We start from the raw sequence: 24,678 nt of genomic DNA on the forward strand, positions 1-24,678 counted from the left end.
AGGCATAAGACATGAAATTATAGAATCAGCTGGGCTTCTTGGTGGTTCACAATATTACTTGTGCTGGAAAATTGCTGTAGGGGCCCCTCGCTACACACATACACACACACACACACACACATCACCCCCCACCCCCAATGTGGTTTCAGTGTTGAAGGGTGTATTACCTAAGAGTGTTATATACATTTTTCACTTCCTTCTAAGAAGCAAAAAGGCCAGTGTCCATATGCCTAGCTAATGATGTATAGGTCTGTTTGTCTGTCTTGCTTCTGACAGGTGCAACTTCCCTTCAAAAAGAATGCTTTTGTTTTCTTTGTTTCTGTGAAATCCTGACCTGTCACCCAAACTGTACAGATATTTGTAAATAAATTTTATGCCCTGTTTTAACAAGAGGATCAGATTTAATCCAAGGATTGCATCCTGAGTGGCAACTCAAAATCATGTTTTGAAAGTTCAAGAGAGCCTAGCCTCTTTTTGGCTTCACTTCTCTCCTTTCCATTCTCTTAGCTCTGTACCCCCAAAAGTGAAAGGCACTGTTTTCAAGTCTTCAGCAGCCTGGTTCCCTAGAAGTGTCTCTGGTATGGCAGTTGTCTAGAGCCTGGGCGACCTTCACTGGGCCTGGTTTCCTTTCTACCTTGGAAGATCCCACCCGTCTTTCACAGAACTAAGTAGGCCCCTGATACACTGCCTAACCCTACCTAGTGGGAGTCTACTCTTTCCAGTTTTCAGTTTACTTAGGAGCAGTTCCTTTGCAATCTTGTTTTCTTATGAAGGGGGAACCCTGGGCCTTGAGTGTGGCCATGGAGGAACTACTGATAGCCTTTACCTCATGCCCCCGAGCTAAGGAGATCTGTAAGGGAGTCACATAGCCACTCACTGCCTGAGGCTGTTGCAAACCTGTCTATGTTTTTAGCTAGGAAGCAAAATCCCCTTTAGAGAAGGAAAGGTGGGAGGTGAGAATCACACAAGGGTTGGAGCCCAGTCTAAGCCTGCCTCGGGGGTTGGAAGAGGTGGATCACCGGGTCTCACCCAGCAGCTGAGTCCAATGAGGAGTTCTCCAATTTCCTGCCATTCCCACTACCGTACTGTGGAGAGCAGTGGGCTCCCGGGGCCCTACAGAGCAGAGATTGGAGGAGAGGACAGCCTAGTCCCTTCATCTCGCTGTTTCTGGTGCTGTGAGGCAGCCACTTGCTGCCTAGTTCTGGGACCAAGGGAGCTGACCACCGCGGGTGGAGGGATGGCTAACTTCATTTTCCAGAGTTGGGGGGGAGGGGTTGGCTTTACTTGCGTAATCCTGAGTGGCAGTGTCCAGCAGCTCTCCCACTGACCCCCCAGCTCGGATTCTTTGCATGACTTACCTGACCAAAGAGGGCTGCTGAGCTCCCTTGGGGAGGAGAGTGTTGGGGGGCTGGAGGAAACAGCGTTAAGAGGGCAGAGCTAGCAGTAGCTTACTTTCTCTCGAGTTTCCCCAGGCCAGCCCCAGTGCTGGATGAGCAGACCTGGAGGTGGATTTTCTGGGCCTACAAAAGCACATCCAGGGCTTCCAGCCCATGTGCGCTGGACAGGAGAGAGAGCCAAGGACCGCAAGGCACATGGCCCCAATGCAGAGTTCATATCCCAGGTCTGCCTCTTACTACCTAGGGCTGAGCTAGTTAATTCCTCTAAGCCACAAGTGTGCCCATCTTTAACATAAGATCTGTCAGAATGGTGTTAAAGATTAAACGTTCTTTTCCCAGTAGGGGTTCAATAAATGTTGGTAAGAGCGAAGAAGGCCTCAGAGGAGAGACTGTAGAGATGGAGGGGGCTGCGTGGGGGGGGGCCTCGAAAGCAGCAGAACAGCCCATGTGGGCTGTGTGGGCAGAGGACAGGACCAAAACCTGGAACGCTTGGCAGAGACTCCTGGCAGTCCCCATTTGGAGGGGTTCGAGTTGGGCCCAAGAAACGCTGCCTTCAGGCTGAGGTTTGGACTGGTGGGCGCTGGGGCTGGCCTGGGAAACCATTCAGAGAAGCAGCTGCCTTTTGACACCCACTTGCTGCTGCACCCTCTTTACTGATGGCAGGTCTGAAAGCATCGACCCTCTTCTCAGCTTTTAGTGGCTCCAAAAGCTACCACCTCGCGGGGTCTGCCCCAGCAGGCTCAGAAAGATTGTGAAGCCCGACCTCCCTATCACCACCAAGAGTAATTAAAACATAAAACCGGGAAATAAGTGTAAGGAAGCCCAACAAAATTCTGATCCTTCCCATGATGACTACATACACCTTCTTCAAAATATCAGATTCTTTAAATTTTTCTTTTAGCCACCTACGGCTCAGCTAAGCAGGCGCGGAGACCGCATCTTGTGGCCATACACACATTCATCTGGCCTGGAATGCACTGGTCTAGCTACCATCGATTTTCCTTGAATAATTCCTCACCTTTTGGTGCTCAGCAGAAAGTCACCTCCTCCGGGAAGCCTTCCCTGATCTCCCTGATCCCCTCCTCCCTCTTGGGTTTGGAAGCACCTCCCCCGCACCCTCCCCGCCTCCCCCTAGCACAGCGCTCACCGGGCTGTACTATTATTTGTTTCTCCACCCCCAGCGTGGAAGCTACTTGTGTCGCCGCATTTCTTTTCGCAGCTCCAGCACCCAGAGCCGCCTGGCACTTAGTTAACGCCTAATACACGTGGTGGAGGGAAGGAAGGTGGGGGGAGAACAAGCGGACGTTCAGCTGCAGCTGCCTCATTCCAGGGCATTCGACCTCACCTCTCCCCTCCCATCCTGTCCCCAGACCGTAGGGCACGCGGGAATGAGACCAGGCGGCGCAGACGCGGCCCGCAGTAGAAACCCAGCTACCCGTCCTTTGGGTTCTATCCAAGGTCTCGAGAAAGGGCTGCTGTGGACGGAAGCGGCCAGCTGACCCGGGCCCATTTCCCGAGGCTCGCACAGGCCACGACGAGCCAAGAGCCTCGGCCTCTGTTCGCCCCCTCGGGGCCCAGCGCCTGGCTGTCTGCAGTGCGCGCGCTCGCATCTCTGGGCATGGACCCCGTCTGCGCGCGTGTTCGGTGGCTGCTTCCCAGCGCTGGGAGCAGGGACCTCAGGTTTCAGGCCCACTCCTGGTGCATGGCGCTCCCGCGGCCGACGCCGAAGCTAAGGGGGCACAAGCTCCACGGAACTGCGGCCTGGCTCCTGCTTCTGCCCGACCACAGCATGCTCCGTGGACTCGGTCGCTGCGCACCCGGGGTGGAGGTCATGCTGGCAGGCAGAGATCACAAATGGAATGAGCGGCTGTGCCGACCCACCGCGGTTAAGAGGAGATTCGAGATTCAAGGAGGTGCCCTGTTGGTAGCGTCGGGGGCGGGGGGAACAGAGGCGGATTGCACGTTGGGCGTTCTTAGAGCAGTTGCCTTGACTCCAGAGGCCAGTGCCTGACCTCAGATGCTCCCTTCACTTGGCCACTGGGAGAGATTCTGCCGGTTCTGAGTTCTGAAGAAAGGGAGGAGGGAGGCTCCTGGAAGGGATGGGAAACCTTGTTTCTGAAGTCTGTCAGGAGGGCAAATGTTCTTATTGCACATACACAGGTGTGGTGGCACATTTTGTTCATTTTTAGACGTGAGTGATTCAGATGGTGGAGGGTCGGCGAACACTGCTAGATCCCTAGCCCTGCTAAACTATCCTAGCACCCAATCCCAGAATATTTCCACAAAGTCTATCAATTATGGGGCCAGAGATGGCATGGAGAGGATGAGAAACCCAGAGGCAAGTGAAAGGGTCTGGTGTTTTCAGGTGAAGACAGCCATTCATGCCTCTCCCTAGGAGGAAGGAGACCTCCAATTCTTCCCCATCCTCAAGTTTCCATTGGCCCTTGGCTCTGGCCAGCCCTCCAGCCCCCTCTCTAGTATGTTCTGGGCAGAGAAGGGCATCCAACTGATCAGGGGTTGGGGGTGGGGGATTGGTTGCATGAAGCAACCAAGTTCTCACTGACAGTCCCTTGGAAACAGAGGAAATACAGCCATTTGGCATCTTGGGGGCTGTTTTCTGGTTGGGTCCTTTTTGGTTTCCTTCCTCTGGAAAACTGTAAAAATGATACACCACCACTCCCAGTAAGGTGGGGATCATCATAGGAGGTACTCATTCCTATGTCCCTTTCACCTAGCACAGTGCCTGGTTCATAGCAGCTGCTCAGTGGAAGTTTGCTTTGTGAATGAATGAATGAATCACAGAATATTGGAATCTTGGGGTCAGAAAGTCCCTTGGAGGACCCCAAGCCCCACAGAGCATGTCTGGGAGTTGTTGAATAGAATGAGACACCATACAATCTGGTCTAGAGGAACATTTCCTGCCTCCTTCGGCCCCACCCTCACCCAACACATGGGCACACACACCACAGAGGCTGTTCTCTCTAGGGAGGCTTTCAAATCCCCTTAAAGCAACAAGTGGCCCATTCAGGAGCACTGGTCAGGTCAAAGACTGTGCTCCACCCTTTCTCCCCCAGGTGAGAGGCCCCATCTGTAGGACTTGGGAAGCAGAAGGTTGCACTGTGCTTGGCAAGGGATGGTGAGCTGTGACCTTGTTCCTGCCCCCAGGGCTATTGGCGCTGCCCTGGAGATGGGGTAGAGGAGGGGCAGCGCTAAATGAGGCAGATGGGGAATAAAACCAGGCCCCCAGAAAACCCTGACCTCACACACTCCATTTTCCAGGCCCCTCCCTTTCCCAGTTTTAGTGCCCCAGGGTTGTTACCCCCCAGGAAGAGTGTAATCATCAGGCCTGATAAATCCTGAAGGCCACAGAGAGGCATGAAGACTCAGACACCCCAGGATTCAGGCCTCTAGGGTACAGAAGGACCCTTGAACTGAGTTGCCACAAGAAGAAGAAAGATCAGTTCTTCCCTCAGACATGATGTCCTTGTGGGTAAAGCAGAGGGACTCCCCTGGCCTATCTCAGATCAGCTACCAAATGACCATCAAAACCTTGAAACATTCTTCTTTGCTTCTATTTCCCTTTTTTTAATATAAATTTTTATTGGGGAATATTGGGAACAGTGTGTTTTTCCAAGACCCATCAGCCCCAAGTCAAGCCAATTGTTTTCAATCTAGTTGTGGAGGGCGCAGCTCACTGGCCCATGTGGGAATAGAACCGGCGACCTTGGTTTTATGAGCACTGTGCCCTAATCAACTGAGCCAACCAGTAGCCCCATTTCCCATTTTTTTGCAGCACAAAGAGGCCATTCCTCCATCTACATAGTGGTCAGTCTGATTTTCTCCACATCCCTCAATGCACATCTATGCACTTGGGGCCTCAAGGACTGGGGAAACTGATGCACAAAGAACAAGACTCCAGGATTTGAAAGGTCATTCTTTTCTCAAGTAGGAGGACATGAGAGCCCCTTGACCTTGTCCCATAGCTTACTGGGACTCCCACAGGTTCTGTCCCAATATGTACCCTTATGCTTTTTGCCTGTGGTAGGTGGAGGCAGACTCTGCCTTCATTGGATAAAGTAGGGACTAAAGTACAAGATGTTAATGAAAGAAATTGAGCATGGCACAGGAATAGAAGTCAGGGACCTAGGCAGGACATACACTGGCTTTTCCACCACCTAGATGTATGGCCTTGGGCAAGATCCTTAACCTCCCTGGTTGAGTCACTTAACCCCTTTGTTAGTTCTCCTGTATTGTAAGTCAGGAGGATAGGATGCATCTAAAGTCTCTGCCCACTCCAAAAGTCTATGAAATTAGCTGTCATGTCAATACCCATTCCCAGGTTTGCCCTTACCTTTTCAGTGAGGAACAACTGGTCAGGTATGGCAAAGGAATCTTCTTTGGTTGCTGACCCTGAGTTAAAATTGCCACTGAGTTTTCTCTTGGCAGCCAGGACAGAGACCCAGCTCCCAGCCCACTTGTGCCTCCAACATTGCCCAGACACTGCCTGACACTGCATAGTACCAATCTTTCTAGTCTGGCAGGTCCTTGCTGACTCTCCCCAGGCTGAGTTTGCCCCCAGCGCCCACCACAGATCAGGGTAGCTCCAAAGGAGGGAGAGAAGTGAGTGCCAGAGACAGGTGTTTCTGGGCCTTCAAGCTCTAGAGTACGCCCCTCACGCAGACACCCACGCCCCTCCAGACTGCTCCCCTCACGCAGACACCCACGCCCCTCCAGACAGCTGTATCCCAGAGGAGGTAACCATGTGGCATTTCCCAGGTTCTCCACAGAGGACTCAAGTACTCAAACTCCTGTTTCCTACTTTCCCTCACTCTATTCCCTGAGTTTCTCTTCCCTTCTTCCGCCACCACTGTTTCTTCAATTCTCCCAGGAAGTTCTCCTTTCTTTGCTGAAGGTTCCTGTTCTCTCTGAACCCTCCTTTTCTCTCCTCCTGATCCATCTTTGAATCCTGGCTGAAGGAAGATGAAAAAAGGAGCGCGCCTCCTTTTGGCCTTCATCAGTATGGGAAGCCATCCTTCTGGGGTACTCTCCCCACAGGGCCCCCAATAATCCTTAGGCACTAGGCACCTGATACGGGATCCTCACTTGTGGCATTTGGGGAAAGAAAATGTTGTGAAATACTTCTACTCAAAGCAGCCTTCTTACTACAGTTGAACATGTTAGTTCAGCTGATCACTAACATGTGAAATGGCCAAAGACCCACCACGACAAATACCCTGATGAGCACAGTGCTCATGAAACACTTCAGCAACATCAGCTCCAACTCTGTGGGTCAGGTGAGGTTTGCCTAATCACATTTAGAGGGTGGTGAACCTGAGACTGGTTATTTCTACCACCCACACTAAAACTATTCTAACGTTTTAGAGATTTCACATCTTTCATTTCATTTTATTCACACAGCACTCCTGTGAGGTGGATAACCTTGTGGAGGAGAATCAGCAGCTCAAGGGAGCGAAATGACTTGCTTACAGCCACACAGCAGTCTCCAAGCCCCAAACGCCAAAAGGAAAGGGAGAAGAGGGGCTTAGCGACACCAGCCAGCAGCAGGGACGCTGCCCAGCACTCCACCTGGACAAGTGGAGAGATCCAGGGCCCGTCCCCAGGCCTTGTTCTCTGCCTGCCGGTACGTGGGGGAACTTGAGGGGGGAAGTCTCAGCTGTTTCCCCGACAGAGTCCCACCTTGGGCACACGCCCTGGGTTGAGGCTTCTTTGGAAAGCCAGTGGCCTTGAACTAACTATACTGACAGGGCACCGGGCGGAGAGAAGCCCGGGGAGAAGTCTAGAAGCCTTGGCCCAGGATGGATGGAACGCGGAAAGGAGCCCGAGGGACTGGGTGGGAGAACAAGAGGACTAGCTCCTCCCCTGCGGGGTCAGGGGCCTTGGAGCCGGCAGGAGAAATCCTCCCCAGCCCAGAGGCCAGGGAAGGCAGTAGGACCCGGAGGCGGAGCGGCCCCTCCCGTCTCCTCGAGGGCGGGCACAGGGAGGCCGCGAGGACCAGGCCCTGGTTTTAGGTCCACGACGTCTGGGCTTCCCCGCCACCCGGGGCTCAGCAACAGAGAACCTTGCCCGCAGAGCAAGGGCCCTTGGAGGCCCGCGCTTTCTCTAAAAGTGAAAGGAGTGGGCGGGGGGCGCGGCCGAGGCGGGGCCCAGGCTGGCTGCGGCGCAGGCTCCGCCTCGGGGCAGTCTCCAGCCCCGGGCGCCGAACGTCTCCAGTCCCCGCCGCGCCGCGGGCTGGTGGGCTCCACTGCGGCTTTGTGCCGGGAAATGACCCTGCCCGGGGGCCCGACGGGCATGGCGCGGCCAGGAGGCGCGGGGCCCTGCAGCCCGGGGCTGGAGCGGGCCCCGCGCCGGAGTGTAGGAGAGCTGCGTCTGCTCTTCGAGGCGCGCTGCGCCGCGGTCGCTGCTGCCGCCGCCGCAGGGGAGCCCCGGGCCCGCGGGGCCAAGCGGCGTGGGGGACAGGTCCCCAACGGGCTTCCGCGGGCTCCCCCTGCCCCGGTGATCCCGCAGCTGACTGTGACAGCAGAGGAGCCGGATGTACCCCCGGCCAGCCCCGGGCCGCCGGAGCCGAAGGGTGGCTGGCTCCCTGCCGTGGGCTCGTCGCACCTGCAGCAGCCGCGCCGCCTCTCCACCTCGTCGATCTCCTCCACTGGCTCCTCGTCGCTGCCCGAGGACTCGGAGGACGATCTGCTGAGCGACAGCGAGAGCAGGAGCCGCGGCAACGTGCAGCTGGAAGCCGGCGAGGACGTGTGTCAGGTACGGGCCGCGGGGGCGGGGCCAGCACTGGGCGCAGGGGCTGCGCGCGGGGGACCCAGCCTCCAGCTCTGAGGTCCGACTCCCGCCCTAAACGCCTTCCGCCCAGGGTCCGATTCTCACTGCCCAGGGACCATAGAGGGGAGGGAGGCGCCAGGTGGACCTCTAGCCTTGGCAATTTTCACACCGATTCCCCAGAAGGTCTCGGCTCAGGCCCTGGGGCATCTAAGAAAGCGAGTGAGGAGGAATCTGTGACCGTCCACGCGGTCCGGCTGGGGCGGGGGCTGGGGATCAGAGGGGTTGGCTTTGCCCCGCGAACTCTCCGAGAGAGAGGGGCGAACGAGTCTCCCTCTCTCGCCGCCCCCTCTTCTGCGCGGCGGCCCCTCCCGCGCCGTTGCCACGGTTTCCCTCTCCTGAGTAGGAGTGGAGCGGCGCTCCAGGCTCTGCCTGGGAACCGCCGCCTTCTGCTCCCGGCGCCCGCACTAGGCGTGGACGCGGGGAAGGGCGGGGCGCCGGGCTGGGAGCTCTGACCCACCGCGAAACGCCGCCCTCCCGGGTTTCCTGCTCCTAGTTATGGCAGGGGGAAGGTAAACTGAGGCTGAAAGGGCGGTATCAACCTGCTAATCTCCGCCTCCGGTGTCAGAGGCCATGTTTGACCCTCGAATAATCCAGGCCTAGGTGCTGTGGAGTCATTCCCGGTGCTTGCCCCATAGGGGTGCGCCGCGCCCAGGATAGCCGTCTTGTGCCCCTTGTTTAAACGAAGCCCAAATACTTTAAATAACTCCCGTGGCCAGTGCGAAGGAGTTGCTCTAAATCCACGTTATTCAAGTGTCCCTGGAGCTGAGGGAGAACCGAAGGGCGCCCCGCAGGCTCTGGTGGCTCCGGGTCTTCCCAGCGGGGAGAGCACTGGGGCACGGTCCCGGCCTGCTGAACCCGGGCTCCGCCGCGAGCTCCGATTGGCAGCGGAGAGACACAGTAACGACTTACAGTAGATCCGTGACTCAGTTTCCCCCGAGACTTACATTACCCAGAGGGGCAGCGTGGTTAGTGACACCAGAAGAAAAAGAAAAAAGTCTCATAGAGTAGGTGCGGAAAGTCCCTCTCTCCTCCCCCGAAATTAAGGGTGCCCCTGACCCATGGTCTTTCCTAGTGCAATCCTGACCGGTGTAGGGAAGCGGGTGCCGCCTAGGAGTTTCCAAGGAGGTGAAATGTGGGACTGTGAGAGGACTCCTCCCGTCCCGGCCTCGGGAGCAGTAGCTCTGGGTCCACCGCTCCCGCGCTCAAATCTCTGACAGCTGAGGCCGGCGCCACCCGGGCAGCCCTCCCGGCTTGCTTCCCTCTAACGCCCGCGGGCGAAGGAGGTCCAGCAGCCCAAGCCTGCGTGCAAAGTAGGCAGCCCGGCTGGGGTCAAGATTCCAGGACCAATCTCAGCTGTGCCATGGGCGTCTTCTGCCGCCCTCTCCCACCCTGGGCCTCGCTGTGTCCAGTCACCGCCAGGAGCTGGAGCAGGTGGCCGCTGAGGGCCCTTCCACCTCCAAGGCTACGTCTCTCAGGTCTTCCCAACCCCCAGCCCGCCGGGGCCTCCCCGAAGGCAAACAGCCACGGCGGCGGCAGATAAGCCAGGGGGTGTTGACAGAGGCCGCCTGCGTCTGCGTGGGAGGGCCTACCGGGAGGGCCTCGTGCGGACTTTGCCTCGCGGCGGGTCGGGGAGCGGCCCCGTGCGCCCGCCCAGGCTGCCTTTAGGGTTTCCCCAGGCAGGAAGCAGAGCCCTTGGGCTGGCAGACGGTGAAGGATGTACCTGGGAGAAGGGTACTGCGGCAGCATTCGGGAGATCCCAGATCGCCAGCCCCTTACACTCGGGCCTGGGTACATAGCGCGAATAGCGGGAGCAAGAGGCCGGGGAAGGCTGTACCTTGCCTCTGCCAGGCACATACGTCCTTCCCATTCTCCTCCTAGGAGCCCCGCACAGCCTGCCCAGAGCGTGGAGCTGGGCTCCCTCCAAGGTAGTAGGGACTGGACAGCCTGCCTCCCTCCCTGGGCCTTTCCTCTAGTAGAGGGAAAAGTCGTGGGCAGGGAAACCCATACAGGCCAGGGGAGGAATTGGTGCCCTATCCCCAAGGGCAGCTGGCATGACTGCATTTTTAGGCCTTGCATGCCTCTTAAAACAATTTTGGGGTGTTGCTGTAGCAGAAGAGAAGGTGTTTGGCTCCTGGTTCTCTTTTCTCAGTGCTCCAGGATGGGTAAGGAGACCTGGATGCCATCCTGTCCTGGACCCAGAATTCCCATACTTCACTTTTCACTAATTATAGAGCAGAATTTAGGTTAACTGACTTCCTTTTTAAAAAGTAAATGCCCCTGGGAGGGTGAAGTCGTGGGTCACTTATACCTTAGTGCAAATGATTTTATAAATTTAAACTGATTGCTTTCACCACCACTACCACCACCACCACTACCACAGGGAGTGCTAGTTTGATAGGGCAATGGGAACATGGGGAGGAGGCTGGGCAGGTAGAGAACATCAGCCAGTGACTGGATGGCTGGAGGTGGGGAGTGGGAGTCAGGAAGTATGGGGTTGAGTACCAAAGAGAGCACAGGGTCCATTCTGGCAGAAGGTACACCTAGTATTTGCTGTGATATAAGAAGCAGGAGTCCTCAGGTCTTCCAAATGGAGCTTAGACAAAGGAGCGTCAGAGGCTAGTGTGCAGGCAAGCCCTGCCCAGAGAGAGATGCTCCTTGTCTAGCTCCAGGGGTGAGGAATTATCAGAGGGTCCTCCTGTGGCTTTATCAAAGACTCACACGGGTGAGCTTTCCTGGGCTTTTTGTCCCAAGATGCCTGGGTAGCCTCTGGCTGTGAGCTGGTTTCGCAGACTTCTGTGGGGAGTAGCCTGGGTCAGAGGATGGGGCTTTGGCCCTCTTTTCAGCTAGATTTCACTCGGTAACATAATCTGATTTCTGATATATCCAGGCAAGAAAAGCCTTACCTGCTCAAAAATGTCTTCCCTGCTCTTGTTCATGTGCTCAAATCCCCACCCACTCACCCACCCACCCACCAAAGAATGATTCTTCAAGAGTCTTTTTGGAGACATGCATCTTTGTATGCATTGTTTCCTGGGGGAGGTAGCTCCCTAAGATGGAAGATAGCAGTGAGTTCCATGACACTTGCATCAACTCCTTCCATGTTTGACCATTTCTGTTATTCTCAGGGGAGCAAAATCCTGTCATACCAACCTCAGGAGGTGGCTGGGAGGGCTCACTTGGGTATGAAAGCCCTTTGTAACTTGCATGATTAGAACCAGGCTTACTCTTTGCTGCTCTTGGCTGATATGATCCTCTCAAAATTGGGGCAGGGAGAGTAGGTGATGATCCCATTTTACCTCAGCTTGGGAGCAAGTCGATGCTGTGTTATCACACATCAATCAAGTGGCAGTAGTCCAGGGCTGCAGGTCCTAAATCCTCTTCTACCAGGTCCACCTTCCACCTTCCAGCCCCACTCACTGCTCCCACATGATCCCAGAAGATAGGATAATTCAGTTCTCCCATCTCACCTCACCCAAGGCTGCAACCCTCTACCACTGGGCTGGCTACAGAAATAGATGTGCCCCCTAATTAATTCCACTCTGGCCCCACTCTCCCCCACGTTCTTCCAGTAGGCCCCTAAAGCTGCTTGAAGCCCCACCATTAAACCCATTCCTTTGGATGAAGCCAAAGGTGTTCAGCCAACAGAGTGGGTCCCCAGGCCAATCTCAGTGTTTCCTCAGAGATCAAAACACCATCTTGTGGCTGCAAATCACTTCACCTAGCACAGAGGTCTTTCTCATCGAGGGTCCCATGTGACTGCCAAAGGAAGTCAGGGTGGCAGATTGACTTTGGAACTTGCTGGGGCAATTGGAACATGGGGAGGGGGTTGGGCTGCTAGAGACTTTAAGCCGGAGACCGGGGAGGCTGGAGGCAGGGAGTGAAGGCATGCTAACTCCTCTGAGGCTCAATTTCCTTCGGTAAATGGGCAATAATGCCACCACCTCATGCATTTGCTGTGCGTGTGCATCGTCATCTTGATGATTCTCAAACTGAGTGTGGGAGAAGAGAGTAGAGGATGGTGCTGCTGAATACACATGGCACATTCTTCCCAGAATTTTATTTGAGGATTTGGAGGTGGGAGAGTTTTATAATAAAACTTGGATTTATTATACAGCATAATGCAGACCTTGAATGTATTTAAAGAGTAAAAAAGGGAGTTTTGAAGGAGATGTCATGCTTCTAGTGGGCTGTTTCTCACTACACCCCCAGATCCCTGGAGATTGAACATGTGATCACACCCCAGTGTGCCATGTAGGGACTAGGGACTGCAGTAGAAAAGCAGGAGCAATGCTATCTCATGGAGGTTGAGAAGTGCCTGGCATGCAGTAGGCGGTCAGTAAATGGTGGCTTGTGTTCTGGCAGCAGCTATGTCGTCCCAGAGGAAACGAGCTCACACAGATGAAATTCTCACCTGGACTCACTGAGCCAGAAAGGGACAGAGCCAGGACTAGAACAAACTCCTGACTCCACATCCAGTGCTCTGTCACTAAACCCCGTCCCCTTCCCATGGGAAAGGGTTTAATGGTCAGCAGCCTTCCCCTGCTTCCGCCACTACTCCAGTTCTCCCTTTCCCTCTTAGAACTCCCTCTCGTCAAGGAGGCTGGATTCCCTGGGTTCCAGTCCCGGGAGCACACATGGGTAACTCCTCTAAAAGGCAGGCACCCCTGGGAGGAGGCAGCAGACACACAGTTTGGATGAGCAAACCTGCAGACATAGGAATGATGAGTTTTGGGTGGGAAGCGGAAAGGTCCAGAAGATGCTCTCAGGATTGGGTAGAGGCCAGAAGCAATGGGCATGAGGCAAGAGGTACACCAAAGTCTATATTTCCTTCTCAGTTTCATCTAAGATGACAGGCCCTCAGCTCTGCATCCCATTTCCAAAGCTCAGATGACTGGGTCCAGATCAGGATCAAAGGTGCCCTGGATTTTGCCAACTGGTGAGGAGTGATATGGCATCCAGGGGTAGCAGAGGATTTGGGGGCCCCCAAGCCATTTTTTGTCTCCAGGTTCTGCCAGGGTGGCCTCCCTGCCCTGGGCCTTTGTAAAGGTTTGTTTTTGTGTTTGTCTCCCTAAATGAGAGGAACCTATGGTCCCAAGTGAATGAATCAAGAATCCAGATTTGTTCAGCTTCTGCTTCATGCCAAGAAATGGTTTTAGGGGAGAGCCTGCCTCAAGCTTCATTTACTACTCACAACAGTTAAGAGTGGCTATTTCCCATTTTACAGTTGAAGAAACTGAGGCTTAGAGGCTTGTTTCTCAGGCTCCAGAATATCCTCAGGCATTGGTAGACATGCATTTTTTTTGGTCACACCCCAGAGCCCCTCAGAATTTACCTGCGGTAAGCTTGAGAATCTACATTTTTAACAAAGGTGACCATCAGGTGAATCTCATGCTTACATAGTTCTAAAACCTCGACAGAGAAGTTTAGTAACCTGCCCACGCAGCTTTTGAGCCGCAGAACTGGGATGCAAACCTGAGCCGTCTGACGCCAGATCCAGGGCTCTTCTCAGCTCTTTTGAGAAGCTGGATATCTGTCACCACCCTGTGCGTCTCAGTGTCCACACAAGCGCACAGTAAACTTTCCCTGAGTGAATGAATGAATGAATCTTGGGGCCCGAGCTGCTCGCGGTGGGACGGGGTGGCGGGTCGGACACCCTGTCCCAGTGGAGGGAGAGCTTATGCACTGCTGAGACGCGGGACATGCAGACTGAGGCCGTGTTGCTTTCAGAAAAGCCACTGGCAGAAGATCCGGACCATGGTGAATCTGCCAGTCATCAGCCCTTTCAAGAAGCGCTACTCCTGGGTGCAACTGGCTGGACACACGGGTGAGCACGCGGCAGGCGCGGCCCGGGTAGTGGGTGCCCCTGGGAGGGAGGGACTAAGCAGCGCTAACTGGTGCGGGTCTGCAGGGAGTTTCAAGGCGGCAGGCACCAGCGGGCTGATTCTCAAGCGCAGCTCGGAGCCCGAGCGCTACTGCCTGGCGCGGCTGATGGCCGACGCGCTGCGCGGCTGCGTGCCCGCCTTCCACGGCGTGGTGGAGCGTGACGGCGAGACCTACCTGCAGTTGCAGGACCTGCTCCACGGCTTCGACGGGCCCTGCGTACTTGACTGCAAGATGGGCGTCAGGTACACAAGCCCTGCGGGGCTGGGCGGAGACCACTGGGCAGGGGCCCAGGGCGGGGATGAGAGTTCTACCCGGTATGCAAGGCGGTGCTCGACAGGGCCCGGGGGTGCGCCCGCTCACGCCCCGCTGCTGCCTGCGCCTCCCTAGGACTTACCTGGAAGAGGAGCTGACCAAAGCCCGCGAGCGGCCCAAGCTGCGGAAGGACATGTACAAAAAGATGCTGGCGGTGGACCCTGCAGCGCCCACTGAGGAGGAGCACGCGCAGCGCGCCATCACCAAGCCGCGCTACATGCAGTGGCGAGAAGGCATCAGCTCCAGCACCACGCTCGGCTTCCGCATCGAGGGCATCAAGGTGGGCCGGCCGCCCCGCTTTGCCCAGTCCCGGCCTTTCCTCTACCACAGCCCGTAGCGCGGGGTCTGCCCTCCATGTCGCACCCCCGCCCCAATCAGAGGCACCCTCCGGGGGTGTCTTGTTGTCCCTGGCTTCCAATGTCCCAGGAGGTACTGTTGCCCTCACTGATCTTCTCCCTTCTGGTGCGTACGGGGCCCCTGACGCTTCCTGTCCCACCTCCTTAAGAAAGCCGACGGATCCTGCAGCACCGACTTCAAGACCACACGAAGCCGGGAGCAAGTGACTCACGTCTTCGAGGACTTTGTGCAAGGAGATGCGGAAGTGCTGGTGAGCGCCGGATCCTAGAACCCTGAGGTGTTGGGGAGCCTGCAACCGAGGGGTGCCCCCAGGTCATCCGGTCTACTGCCCTCGCCTACGTGACCCCCATCCTCCCATTTATCATTGTGTTGTAATTGTTTTACGTTCCTTCCCTTCTGTTCTGCGCGCCACATGGGGTGTTTGTGCTTTGCTCACGCCGGTGTTTGCCAAGCCAGGCAAGCATCATGCCCCTAATATTAGCAGAGGCTCAATTAGTGTTTAGTTAATTTGCCCTCCTCTCCTCCCTACCCTCTCCAGAGGAGGTATCTGAACCGCCTGCTGCAGATCCGGGACACCCTGGAGGTTTCTGAGTTCTTTAGGAGGCACGAGGTAAGAGGTAGGGGAGGGTCAGGTGCTGGGTCAGTGGTCTGTGAGGGCTATGGCGGGAATAGGGTGGGGGCTTCTGGGGGAAAGGGCCGTGGCCTGACCGAGTGGGGCTCGGCAGGTGATCGGCAGCTCGCTGCTCTTCGTGCATGATCACAGCCATCGCGCCGGCGTGTGGCTCATCGACTTCGGCAAGACCACGCCCCTCCCGGAGGGCCAGACCCTGGACCACCGGAGGCCCTGGGAGGAGGGCAACCGCGAAGATGGCTATTTGCTAGGGCTGGACAATCTCATTGGCATCCTGGCCAGCCTGACCCAGAGATGAGGCTGGGCTCCTGTCCCCGCTCTGACCGGCTGGTCTGACAGATGGACCTTCAGGTTGTGTCCCCGCCATGCATGCGGACGAGAGACTGAAACCCTGAGGTCAGGATGCTCACAGGGTCCTGCAGGGCCAGGTTCCAACCACAATGGGACGCACTGCACGCACTGGGGCTATTCCCCATTCAAGCCCCAGCGGGCCCAGAGCAGATGACACTAATTTATGGGGATAGACTGGGACAATGGGCTTCTTCCTCAGCCCAGCTCTGCTGAGGGGGCGCTGTACCTCTCCAGAGAGGCCAGATAATGAATTTTATGTCGCAGGCACTAGCTCTATTGGTCTAACCTCCCACACTACAATGGACTCCCCTTCCCAATAAAACGCGAAGACACCAGCTTTGACGACTCAGGACTCATCCCCTTCCTCCTCTGGTCCCCTTTGTCACTTCCCAGGCATCCCTCACATCCACTCAAATCACTGGAGGACATGAGAACAGCTCTTTATTAGAGGCATCTGTAGGATTGGGGGCTGCCCAGATGAAGGATGCTTGTGGGAGAAGGGCAATCCATAAAAGGCTTCCTGCAGGAGGCAATTTCAACTCCCCACCCTTACTTAGAGTGGGGGAGAGGTGGCCTCTGGTTCCACAGATCAAAGGCTGGGAGTGGCCAGGCTCTTCCTCAGAAGCCCTGGGGCTGGTTTCCAGGATGGAAAGTTCAGTGGTGCAGTCCAACCCTGAGACATGCCCAAGCACACAGCACAGACTGGGGGGCAGGGACAGAGGCTGCTGGAATAACAAGCCACCTAAAAGCCTGGGGAGGAGTGCAGGGTGGAAGCCTTCCTAGCATGAGTCCTCACCTTGGAGGCCCCCTGGAGCCCAGGAGCCACAGGTGGGATTCCAAAGGTTCTGAGATTGGAGGCCCCTGGATTTGGGGAGCTTGAAGCCAGAGGGCAGCCAGGGGCCAAGGAGACTTCCTCCCCAGCTCTTCAAGCTCTCCAGACTCAGTTCCTGGGCCTGTGGGGATCGTAGGCCCTCCAAAGATCTGCTCCCCAGCAGAGAAGCCCTGTCTTCCTCCAGGGAGGGTGCCAGCTCCACAGGCAGGGGTGAATTCAGCACATCAGCGTCCTGTAATGGGAGGGTAAGGGAGCAGTGGGCCAGTGTTGTTTTATGGCTTCCTTCCTGACCCCCAAGACCAGGATGGTCAGGGCAGATCACAGGACACACCTGAGTGCAGTATTGAAGACGCTCCAAGATGCTGGCAAAACTAGGGCGGAGTTCAGGCTGGTGCTGCCAACACTGGGTCATGATACGGTACCTGGGGAGAAACAGGAGTTTGTGACCACCCATGGCTGTGAAGGACCCCTTTCCCTGAGCAACACTCCATATTCACACAGGTCCTGGACAGCCCCTGGGAGGGTCCATCCGTCCCCCTCCAACTACAAAGTCCAACACCTCCTGGTTGGTGCGCCCAGGGTAGGGCACGTAGACCAGTGAGAAGATCTCCCAGAGCAGTACCCCAAAAGACCTGCATCATGAATGAGGGGAACTAAATGAAGCCCACTACGCACAGCCTCCCCTTCCCTCACATGAGGTGGCCCAAGGCAGGGGAGACGGAGGGTGTGTTATCACCAGGAGTCTGTCTTGGATGTGAAGATGCTCTCTAGGAGGGCCTCTGGGGGCATCCACTTGACTGGTAGCAGAGCCCTGCCTCCCTTGCGGTAATAACTGTCTCTACAGGAGGGAGGAAGGGAGTTATGAGTTCAAATACCACAGGGTGCTGCTGGGAAACTCCCTTGAAGAAAGAAAAGCCTTCCCCACTTCCCCAGGCCCCACACCTGTATATATCTCTTGCCATCCTGAAGTCCCCAATCTTGGCCACTCTGCTGGGTCCAGTGCAGCTCAGCAGGCAGTTCCTGGCAGCGATGTCCCTAGAGTCAGGCAGAAAAAAATCACTGCCAAACTCAATCTCTGGCTCTGATCTACTTTCATAAAGGTTATGTGGAAGGGCCCTTTCTTGGGGAGAGATTTGGGTTAGGGGGTCCCTCAAGCCAGGATCACTCCCAACCTGTGGATGAAGTGATTTTCTTCCAGGTAGTGGCAGCCCTGAGCTATATCCTGCATGGCCAGAGGTGATGGCTGGCCCTGGGTTGGGCAGAGGGTACATTAGTCCATGCAGGTTTGGGGATACATGGACAGGGTCTTTAGAAGGGCCTAGAGGGCTAGGGGAAGGGTCTTACCAGGTGTGGCTGGCTGTGCCTCACGAAACTCTTCATGTCCCCTCCAGACATCAACTCCAGCAGAATCAGGCGAGGGGCAGCCCAGAGGCTGAGGCCCACACAGTGCACAATGTTTTGATGGCTAAACTTGCTAGGCGGGTGGTACATATATCCCATCACCGGCAGAGAGAGAAACCATGCTCTAGGTTCCCCAAAACTGGAGGGGACCTGTGTCCCTAGACTTGCTCCCTTTCAGCCCCAGGGTGAAGAGAGGCTGTTCCTGCAGGCAGTCCTGGTGCCTCCCCCACACCTTCCACCCCGGCCGGCCCCAGGTGCACCTGATATGAGTGCCTCCATGAGGAAATCCCAACGATCCTGATGAGAGCAGAGTTCTGGCAGGGTCTGGGGAGGGAAGGGGCACAGAGCTGAGTTCCCTGGACACTTCCGGAGGGTGGGTTTACCCTGGCTCCAGAACATGTTTCTCCCTCCGTACAGCCCTATTCTCCTACCCTCCACTAGAAGTCCTACCCCTCTCACCTTGACAGCCACCTGCAGGGGGCTGGGGTCCCCAGGAAGGCCAATTACCCGTCCCTCATAGACCTTTCCAAAGGTACCACGGCCCAGGTCTCTGCAGGAAGACAGGTTGGGAGGGAATGGGTAGCTGAGCCTGAGGGAGGGTCCTAGAGAGTATAGTGTCTCCTGTGCCTCCCTTGCCCCCCTTCTTGCCCCGCTGACCTTATCTGAGGGTAGAGCTCTCTCTCCGCATCATGGCGTGCCCCACCTACAAGCCCTGCAGAGGCAGTGTTGACTGGCACAGAGCCCAGGCAGAAGAGAGGACAGGTGTGGGGTCAAGGTGGGGGTGGGAGTCTATGAGGCCTTCCCTCAGTTCCTTGCAAACACCGTGGGATGGAGGCAGCCCTTGCTCCAAAGGAATCATATCCTAGGGTCCCTATAATCCCAGAATTGGGATGACTGCTGACCCTGGACAAATCACTCTCCCTCTTGGAGCTTCTCGTGCCTCTATCTCCTCTACACATGAGGTTTGGGCCAGCTGCTCTCTGGGATCCATAAGTCACCACAGCAGGGAGTTGGGAATGTGGGGGTCTGGGGATGGGTGGGGTGAGGATTCAGAGTGCAAAGTTCTCAGAAGGAAGGAGAAGACTCACCTGAGCAGCGTGACATTAGCTGGGGAAACCTCAGTAAGCCCTGGGGGCAGAGGCCAGGACCGGGCCCTGCCAAGCCCCACATGGCAGTAGTGGGGATGGGGCAGGCCTGATGGTGGAGGTTCGAAGCTTTCTCAGCTCAAGCTCAGGGCCTGGCAGCCTTGTCCCCCAAAGGTCCTGCTTCTTCTTAGGGTTCACTGAGGGCGGGAGGAGCAATGGCACACTCTCTACCTGCCCATCAGGCCCACCCTGCTTTGCCTCCCCCCACCCTTGCCCAGGATACCTCTCCAGATGCCCTTTAAGGCAAATGTTTTCCCCAGGCCAACCCCAGCTGCTGCTTAGAACCCCAGAGGAATCCACTGCTGCTCTGCTGGAAATAGGGGCCTGAAATCAGCCATTTCTGTCCCTGGGACCCCCACACAGCTCAGTGGAGAGGTGAATCAGCCATGCCTGCTGGATGCTTCAGACCCAGAATCAGGACCCCACATACCATAAGGAGGCTCAGTGTAGAGGTCACCACCACAGCCACCAATAGAACCACAGGGCCTGGGTGGGTGGGCAGATCTAGGGAGAAAGAGAGACAGCTCCAGTGGGAAGCTCCTCTCTATCCCTCTACCCCAGGTTTTACCCTTGCCTCAAGACTCAACTCAAGTGTTCACTTTTCCATCATGCTTTTCTAATTTATCTCAACAAATACAACCTCTCCCTCCTGAGAACCCCTAAAACACTTTACATCCCCCCCATGGCAATCACGTCACTTTAATATATACCTATATCTAGACATATATAGATAGATCTATATATCTATATAGATCCAGAGAGATATGACCCCTCCCACACTAGACTATATGTTCTATGAAGGCAGAGCACACACTGCTGCATCTCCAATCTCCTGCCCACACCCAACACAGGGCCTGGCACACAGCAGGCAATGTTCCCAGTACCCTACAGCTCCTCCCAGCCCATGGCCCCAGAAGTCCAGACCTTGGACAAAAGCAGAACATACCCATGCAGGTGACATTATCCATGGCTAGCTCCATGCCCTCTGGGCACATGCATTTGGCCAAGTGGAGCTCTGCCATTGGCAGTCTTTCAAAAGGCAATGACTGCAATTGAGGTGCAGGTGGATCTCCACTTCTCCATGGCTCTCTGTGACTATGAGTAAGAACCGATATTGCAGGGTGAGGACCGGGAACATACATACTTTTTCCAGCCACATGCTTAATTCTAGCCCTGGACTTTGGAACAAGGAGCAGAGCCAGGCATTTAAGGGTGGGTGGAAGGGCTTGGGGACTTTCTGCATACTTCCTCTTCTGGAATCCCTAAGCTCGCAGATATTTGAGGAGAATTCATAGCAAGGAGATACTTGACAAGCACCTCAGAATGCCCCATGCTGGCATCACAACTAACAGCCCAAATTCCAAAATATTCCTGTGCTGTGCAAGAAGCAGGTAGTTCCCTGGGCTGAGTTGGTGACTCAGATGGGAGTGGGCTCAGAGACTGCGGAAAAGGGCTAGGCCAGGCTGAAAGGTGGGGGGTAGGGGCCAATACCTGCCAGGGGCTGCAGGCAGAGCTCAGTGCTGGGGTGTAGGAAGGATACCCCATCTTTCCCATCAGCCCAGAGGATGTCATTCTCTGAGGCATCACCCCCTGGAAATTGAAAGTGATAGAAGATTGGGCTACACAATGGGGGGAGAAAGGGAAGATGCCTTACAGCTAGAAAGTACGCTTATGAACAGTGGGGAAACTGGAATCTCCCAGTGGAAATCCCAGGTGGCCTCCTCTGCACAAGCATTGCAATACAGGTGTGGCCAGTTCACAAGTAGGAGTCAGGAACCAGAGGGGTGGGGAGGGAGTCATCATTTCATATATATAAATATATTTGTTTCTTACATCAGAGGTTTCCAAACTCTGGAGTGTATTAGAATCACCTAGGGGACTGATTAAAATACAGATGGCTGGGACCCTCTCATGTCCTCAGTTTCTGATACAGTAGGTTGGAGATGGACTGAGAATTTTCATTTCTAACAACTTCTTATGTGGTGTTCATGCTACCGGTTCAGGGACCACACTTTGGGAACTACTGACAAACTCTCTGCTTTTCTGCTTGTCTGCTCAGCTTGCTAATTCAGCCAGCTCTAAGTTCCTGCGACTGCTGCAGAACAAGCAGGGGATGTGTTGTTCCTGGGCCTGATGGAAAAGGTCCTGGATTTAAATGAAAATCTAGGGAGTCCAGTCTGCATGTGTGATTTGCAACCTATCTGACCTCTTTTTCTAAGAGCTATTGTTCTACCTGCTGTGGCCTAGACTCAACACCTTTCTCACCCATTCTTCTGAGGGACTCGGCCTGTTCTAAGGCTCTAACCTCACTTCACCCTGGAGGCTGTCCGACTGCCCTCCCCAATGGCACACCTACCCTGGTAGCCGCCGCCGCCCCCGAAGCCTCCAGCTGCGGCCCAGCCAAGCATAGCCCAGGCCTCTGGGCAGCCATGACTGCCCTCCGCTCCCTCTCGCAGTGAGCGGCCGACCTGCCGGAGATGGGGCCTGCGACGTCAAGCCGCCCCCTCCACCTGCCGAGCAAGAGCAGGATGGCGGGCAGCGGGGATGGAGAGCAAGCCTTCCTCTCCCCGCGGCCCCGGGCTCTCACCTGCCGCCCCGCCTCTCCCGCTGCTCCCGGGCGCCGCCGAGCGGCTCTCCAGTTTTTCGGTGGTGGCGAGTCCGGCCTCTGTCCTGCCGCCGTAAATAGGCCCGACCGCCTCCTCCCGCCGCCACCAGCAGCGGCTCCAGCTTGCCGGCGCGCAGCTCCCGGGCCAGCAGAGCGTTCGGGGGCGCGCTCTCCAGCCGTCGAGTAAGCACCGGTCACTGGGAAAGGGCCCCCGGAGCTGGAGTAGGGGAAGGGGCTCCTAGCCAGGCCCACGGACTTTGGGACCCCAAGTGCGTAGAGTTCATGTGTGCGCGCGCCCGAGGGCGGAGGTTTGGGATCTCAACGCTGAGCGTAGGGGGCAAACCCTTACCCCAAAGACGTAGGTCGCGCCCCCGCCCCCGCCGCCGCCTCCCGCCCAGCGCCGCGGTCCCCGAACCCCTTCAGTCCCATCCATAGCTGAGTGCTCCTCAGGGACCCGAGACTCTCCGAGACAGACGAGCTGGCTCTCCTGGCTCCCCTGCGGGCATCGGGCTCCAATCTACTGGACCCCGGCCCCTCCCCTCGCAGTACTGAGATCTGAACACGGAAGAGCGCCCCCACCCTTCACCCAGCCCTCGCCCTGGGGCGCTTGAGCCCCCGTCCCACTGGCTCTGCTTGCTCCGGGACAGGCGTCCTCTCCCTGCTGCCCCACGAGGATGTAAAGCGCTTCCCTGTGACCAAGGGAGAAGACCGCTGAGAGGAAGACGCCATGCGCCCGTAGCAGGTGGTTCCGTAGGCTGAGATCCTGCGAAAAGCTAGTGCTGAGTCCCCGGGCCTCGACCTTGGGTCCTGGGGCCGCTCATCCGGGGCAGAGGTTGGTGACAGAGGCGACTCCAGAAATTCTTATCGTAGGGTCTTAGAGGTCGTAGTCGATTTTGAAGGGACGGGAAGAATAAGTTTACACACCATACATTTAGATTTTACATTTATTTTAGGAGGCATAATGGATATGGGGGTGCTTAAGCCACTCCTTGGAGCTGCCGCTGGTTAGGAGTCCTCTGCTTGGTGGGAACAGGCTTCTGAGTAATACCCTAAGATGCAGTGTGGTGTGCACGGCCTTCCTTCCCCTGATGGTAGAACCTCAGACTCACGAGTCACCACCCACCTCTATCCCCGCTCCGCACTTACAGGTACTGGCCGGAGCCTGGCACCCGCCACAACTGCATGCCTCTCAGAGGCCCGGCGGCCCCCACTGTCACCACCACGCTGCTGCCAGCATAAGCCCGGTCGCACTGTGTTTGTGTGGGCCCGCGCGGTCCGCGGGCACCACAGGTGGAGAACTGCCAAGGCCCCTCCAGGTCTGGAAGCAGGGAGGGAGGAACGGGTCATAGCTCACTTGCCCCGGCCTGGTATGGTGAGCTAAGGGAAGAGGGAGCGTTCAACTCACCTGAGAGAGTTAGGGGAGAGGCTGGCTCCAAGCCGCTAAGCGGGGCGGTGATGTTGGGGTCCGGGGGCCTTGGAGCTGGCGCGGATGAGAATGGCAAAAAAAGGAGCCTGGGACTCGGAGCTGGAGCAAAAAGTGGTTCCTGAAAGGTGACAGGGTGACCGCGCTGTTGGAAGAGGGGGCAGGATGTTAATGGGAGATAGAGATAGAGAACCTTTTGACCGCCAGTCTTGCCTCTCGCGGCCACGTCGCTAACCCCACCCAGCGGGTGCACACCAGCGCCTAGAAGCCGGCCCCAACCCAACTTTGGTAGCTGAATCCCCGCTTGCGTGTCCGCTGATACCTTTGTAAGTTTCCTGGCGAGCCCCTCCCAGTGAATGACTTGGGAGTCGCACTGAGCTCGGTCCTGCAGCCCCCAACCCCCATCCTTTCCTCGACTAAGCTTGGTGGTCCGGTCCCCAGGCTGTGCTGAGTCCCCAGGGCCTGTTCCCCCTTCCCTCTGCGTGATGGGGATCCTCGGTTTCAGGCAAGCACCTGGTTTCTCCGCCCGCACTTCCCAAGCACCCATCCGGAGCGTTGGCCGCAAGGGGCCACTGGGGTCCAGTTTGTCGCGACCGCCTTCCCCAAGCCTGGCGGGACAGTTCCTTGACTGCCAGAAAGCACTTACCTGCATGCAGCTCGGAGCCACAGTGGTAGCTGGCCGGAGCGGTCCATCGCCCTTTACGCCCGCCGCAGCTAGGTTGCCGGCTGAGACCCTGTCGCTTCGGCCCTGACCGCCGCTTATAGGACTGTCCAGCGCTTGTTAGACATTGCCGGGTCCTAAAGCCGGCATGACCACTCCCATCTCAGACCCCGGGATGTGGAAGGAGGGGAAGGGAGGGGCGAGCGGGCAGATAGGTCCCGAGGCTTCCCGGAAGAGCCTTGCGAAGCCACCCACCCAAGGGCTCTCAGTCCCCAGCCATTGGGTCTGCTGCCAGCTGCCCCAGCGAATGGGGTGGGTAGGAGGTAGGGGGAAAAATGCCCCTACCCTTTCGAGGCAGGAGCACGAGCAAGTGGTGAGCCACGTCCCAGACACCCCAAGTTGGCTTCTAGGTCTCTCATGTCAGGGGCAGTGGCCTGTCTGTGCTTCATTGGTGATGGCCAAGGTGATTACACATGAGAAGTGCTCTTTAAACTGCCCCCAGGAAGGCATCATTACTTGCCATTACTTGTGTCTTTCAGTGACTTTGTCACTGCAAGGCTGCGCTTCCTGACACTCTCAGAAACATGGAGCTCAGGGGCTTCACCTCATTCAATTCCACTGCCTGTTTAACTCGGTGCACAGCTTCTCACTGAGATGGGGTGAAAGCCTGGGTCCTGAGGTCAGATCTGAGTGCTAGTACTGCACGAGCATCCCTGGTCACCGGGCAATGGTGCACAGGTCACAACTGTCCCAAGATAGTTTCCCTACAACCTATAAAATCATAGGGAGGGAAATTGCTCTGTAAACTGCAAGGCACCCTACAACTGTGAGAGA

At 56.4% G+C, this 24,678-nt stretch overlaps 2 protein-coding genes across 3 annotated transcripts; one reads left to right on the plus strand and one right to left on the minus strand.

Annotated features, from left to right (window-relative positions):
* The first annotated feature begins 7,374 nt into the window (after window positions 1-7,374).
* ITPKA (inositol-trisphosphate 3-kinase A) lies at window positions 7,375-16,114 on the plus strand. Of its 2 annotated transcripts, none has more exons than XM_019725449.3 (7): window positions 7,375-8,168; window positions 13,971-14,067; window positions 14,152-14,368; window positions 14,514-14,718; window positions 14,944-15,045; window positions 15,334-15,405; window positions 15,559-16,114. In XM_019725449.3, the coding sequence occupies exons 1-7, from the start codon at window positions 7,680-7,682 to the stop codon at window positions 15,760-15,762; spliced, it is 1,386 nt and encodes a 461-aa protein (XP_019581008.2). In that variant the 5' UTR covers window positions 7,375-7,679; the 3' UTR covers window positions 15,763-16,114. The 2 variants fall into 2 exon arrangements, with proteins under 2 accessions (XP_019581008.2, XP_019581007.2); XM_019725448.3 differs by having other exon boundaries at window positions 7,649-8,168; window positions 15,521-16,114.
* Window positions 16,115-16,201: 87 nt separating this feature from the next.
* LTK (leukocyte receptor tyrosine kinase) lies at window positions 16,202-24,261 on the minus strand. Its single transcript, XM_088797154.1, is given in 23 exon segments — window positions 16,202-16,841; window positions 16,941-17,031; window positions 17,107-17,241; window positions 17,346-17,447; window positions 17,552-17,644; window positions 17,782-17,858; window positions 17,954-18,091; window positions 18,278-18,334; window positions 18,470-18,560; window positions 19,099-19,194; window positions 19,196-19,292; window positions 19,564-19,659; window positions 20,102-20,173; window positions 20,176-20,250; window positions 20,647-20,745; window positions 21,512-21,626; window positions 21,628-21,665; window positions 21,743-21,810; window positions 21,812-21,897; window positions 22,110-22,256; window positions 22,398-22,515; window positions 22,880-23,078; window positions 23,166-24,261. Coding segments are annotated over 23 exon segments (3,045 nt in total). The 5' UTR covers window positions 23,836-24,261; the 3' UTR covers window positions 16,202-16,556.
* Between the last annotated feature and the right edge of the window lie 417 nt (window positions 24,262-24,678).

Source organism: Rhinolophus sinicus, chromosome 3, assembly GCF_057876585.1.
Source record: "Rhinolophus sinicus isolate RSI-liver-muscle chromosome 3, RSI-T2T, whole genome shotgun sequence".
Classification (NCBI taxonomy): domain Eukaryota; kingdom Metazoa; phylum Chordata; class Mammalia; order Chiroptera; family Rhinolophidae; genus Rhinolophus; species Rhinolophus sinicus.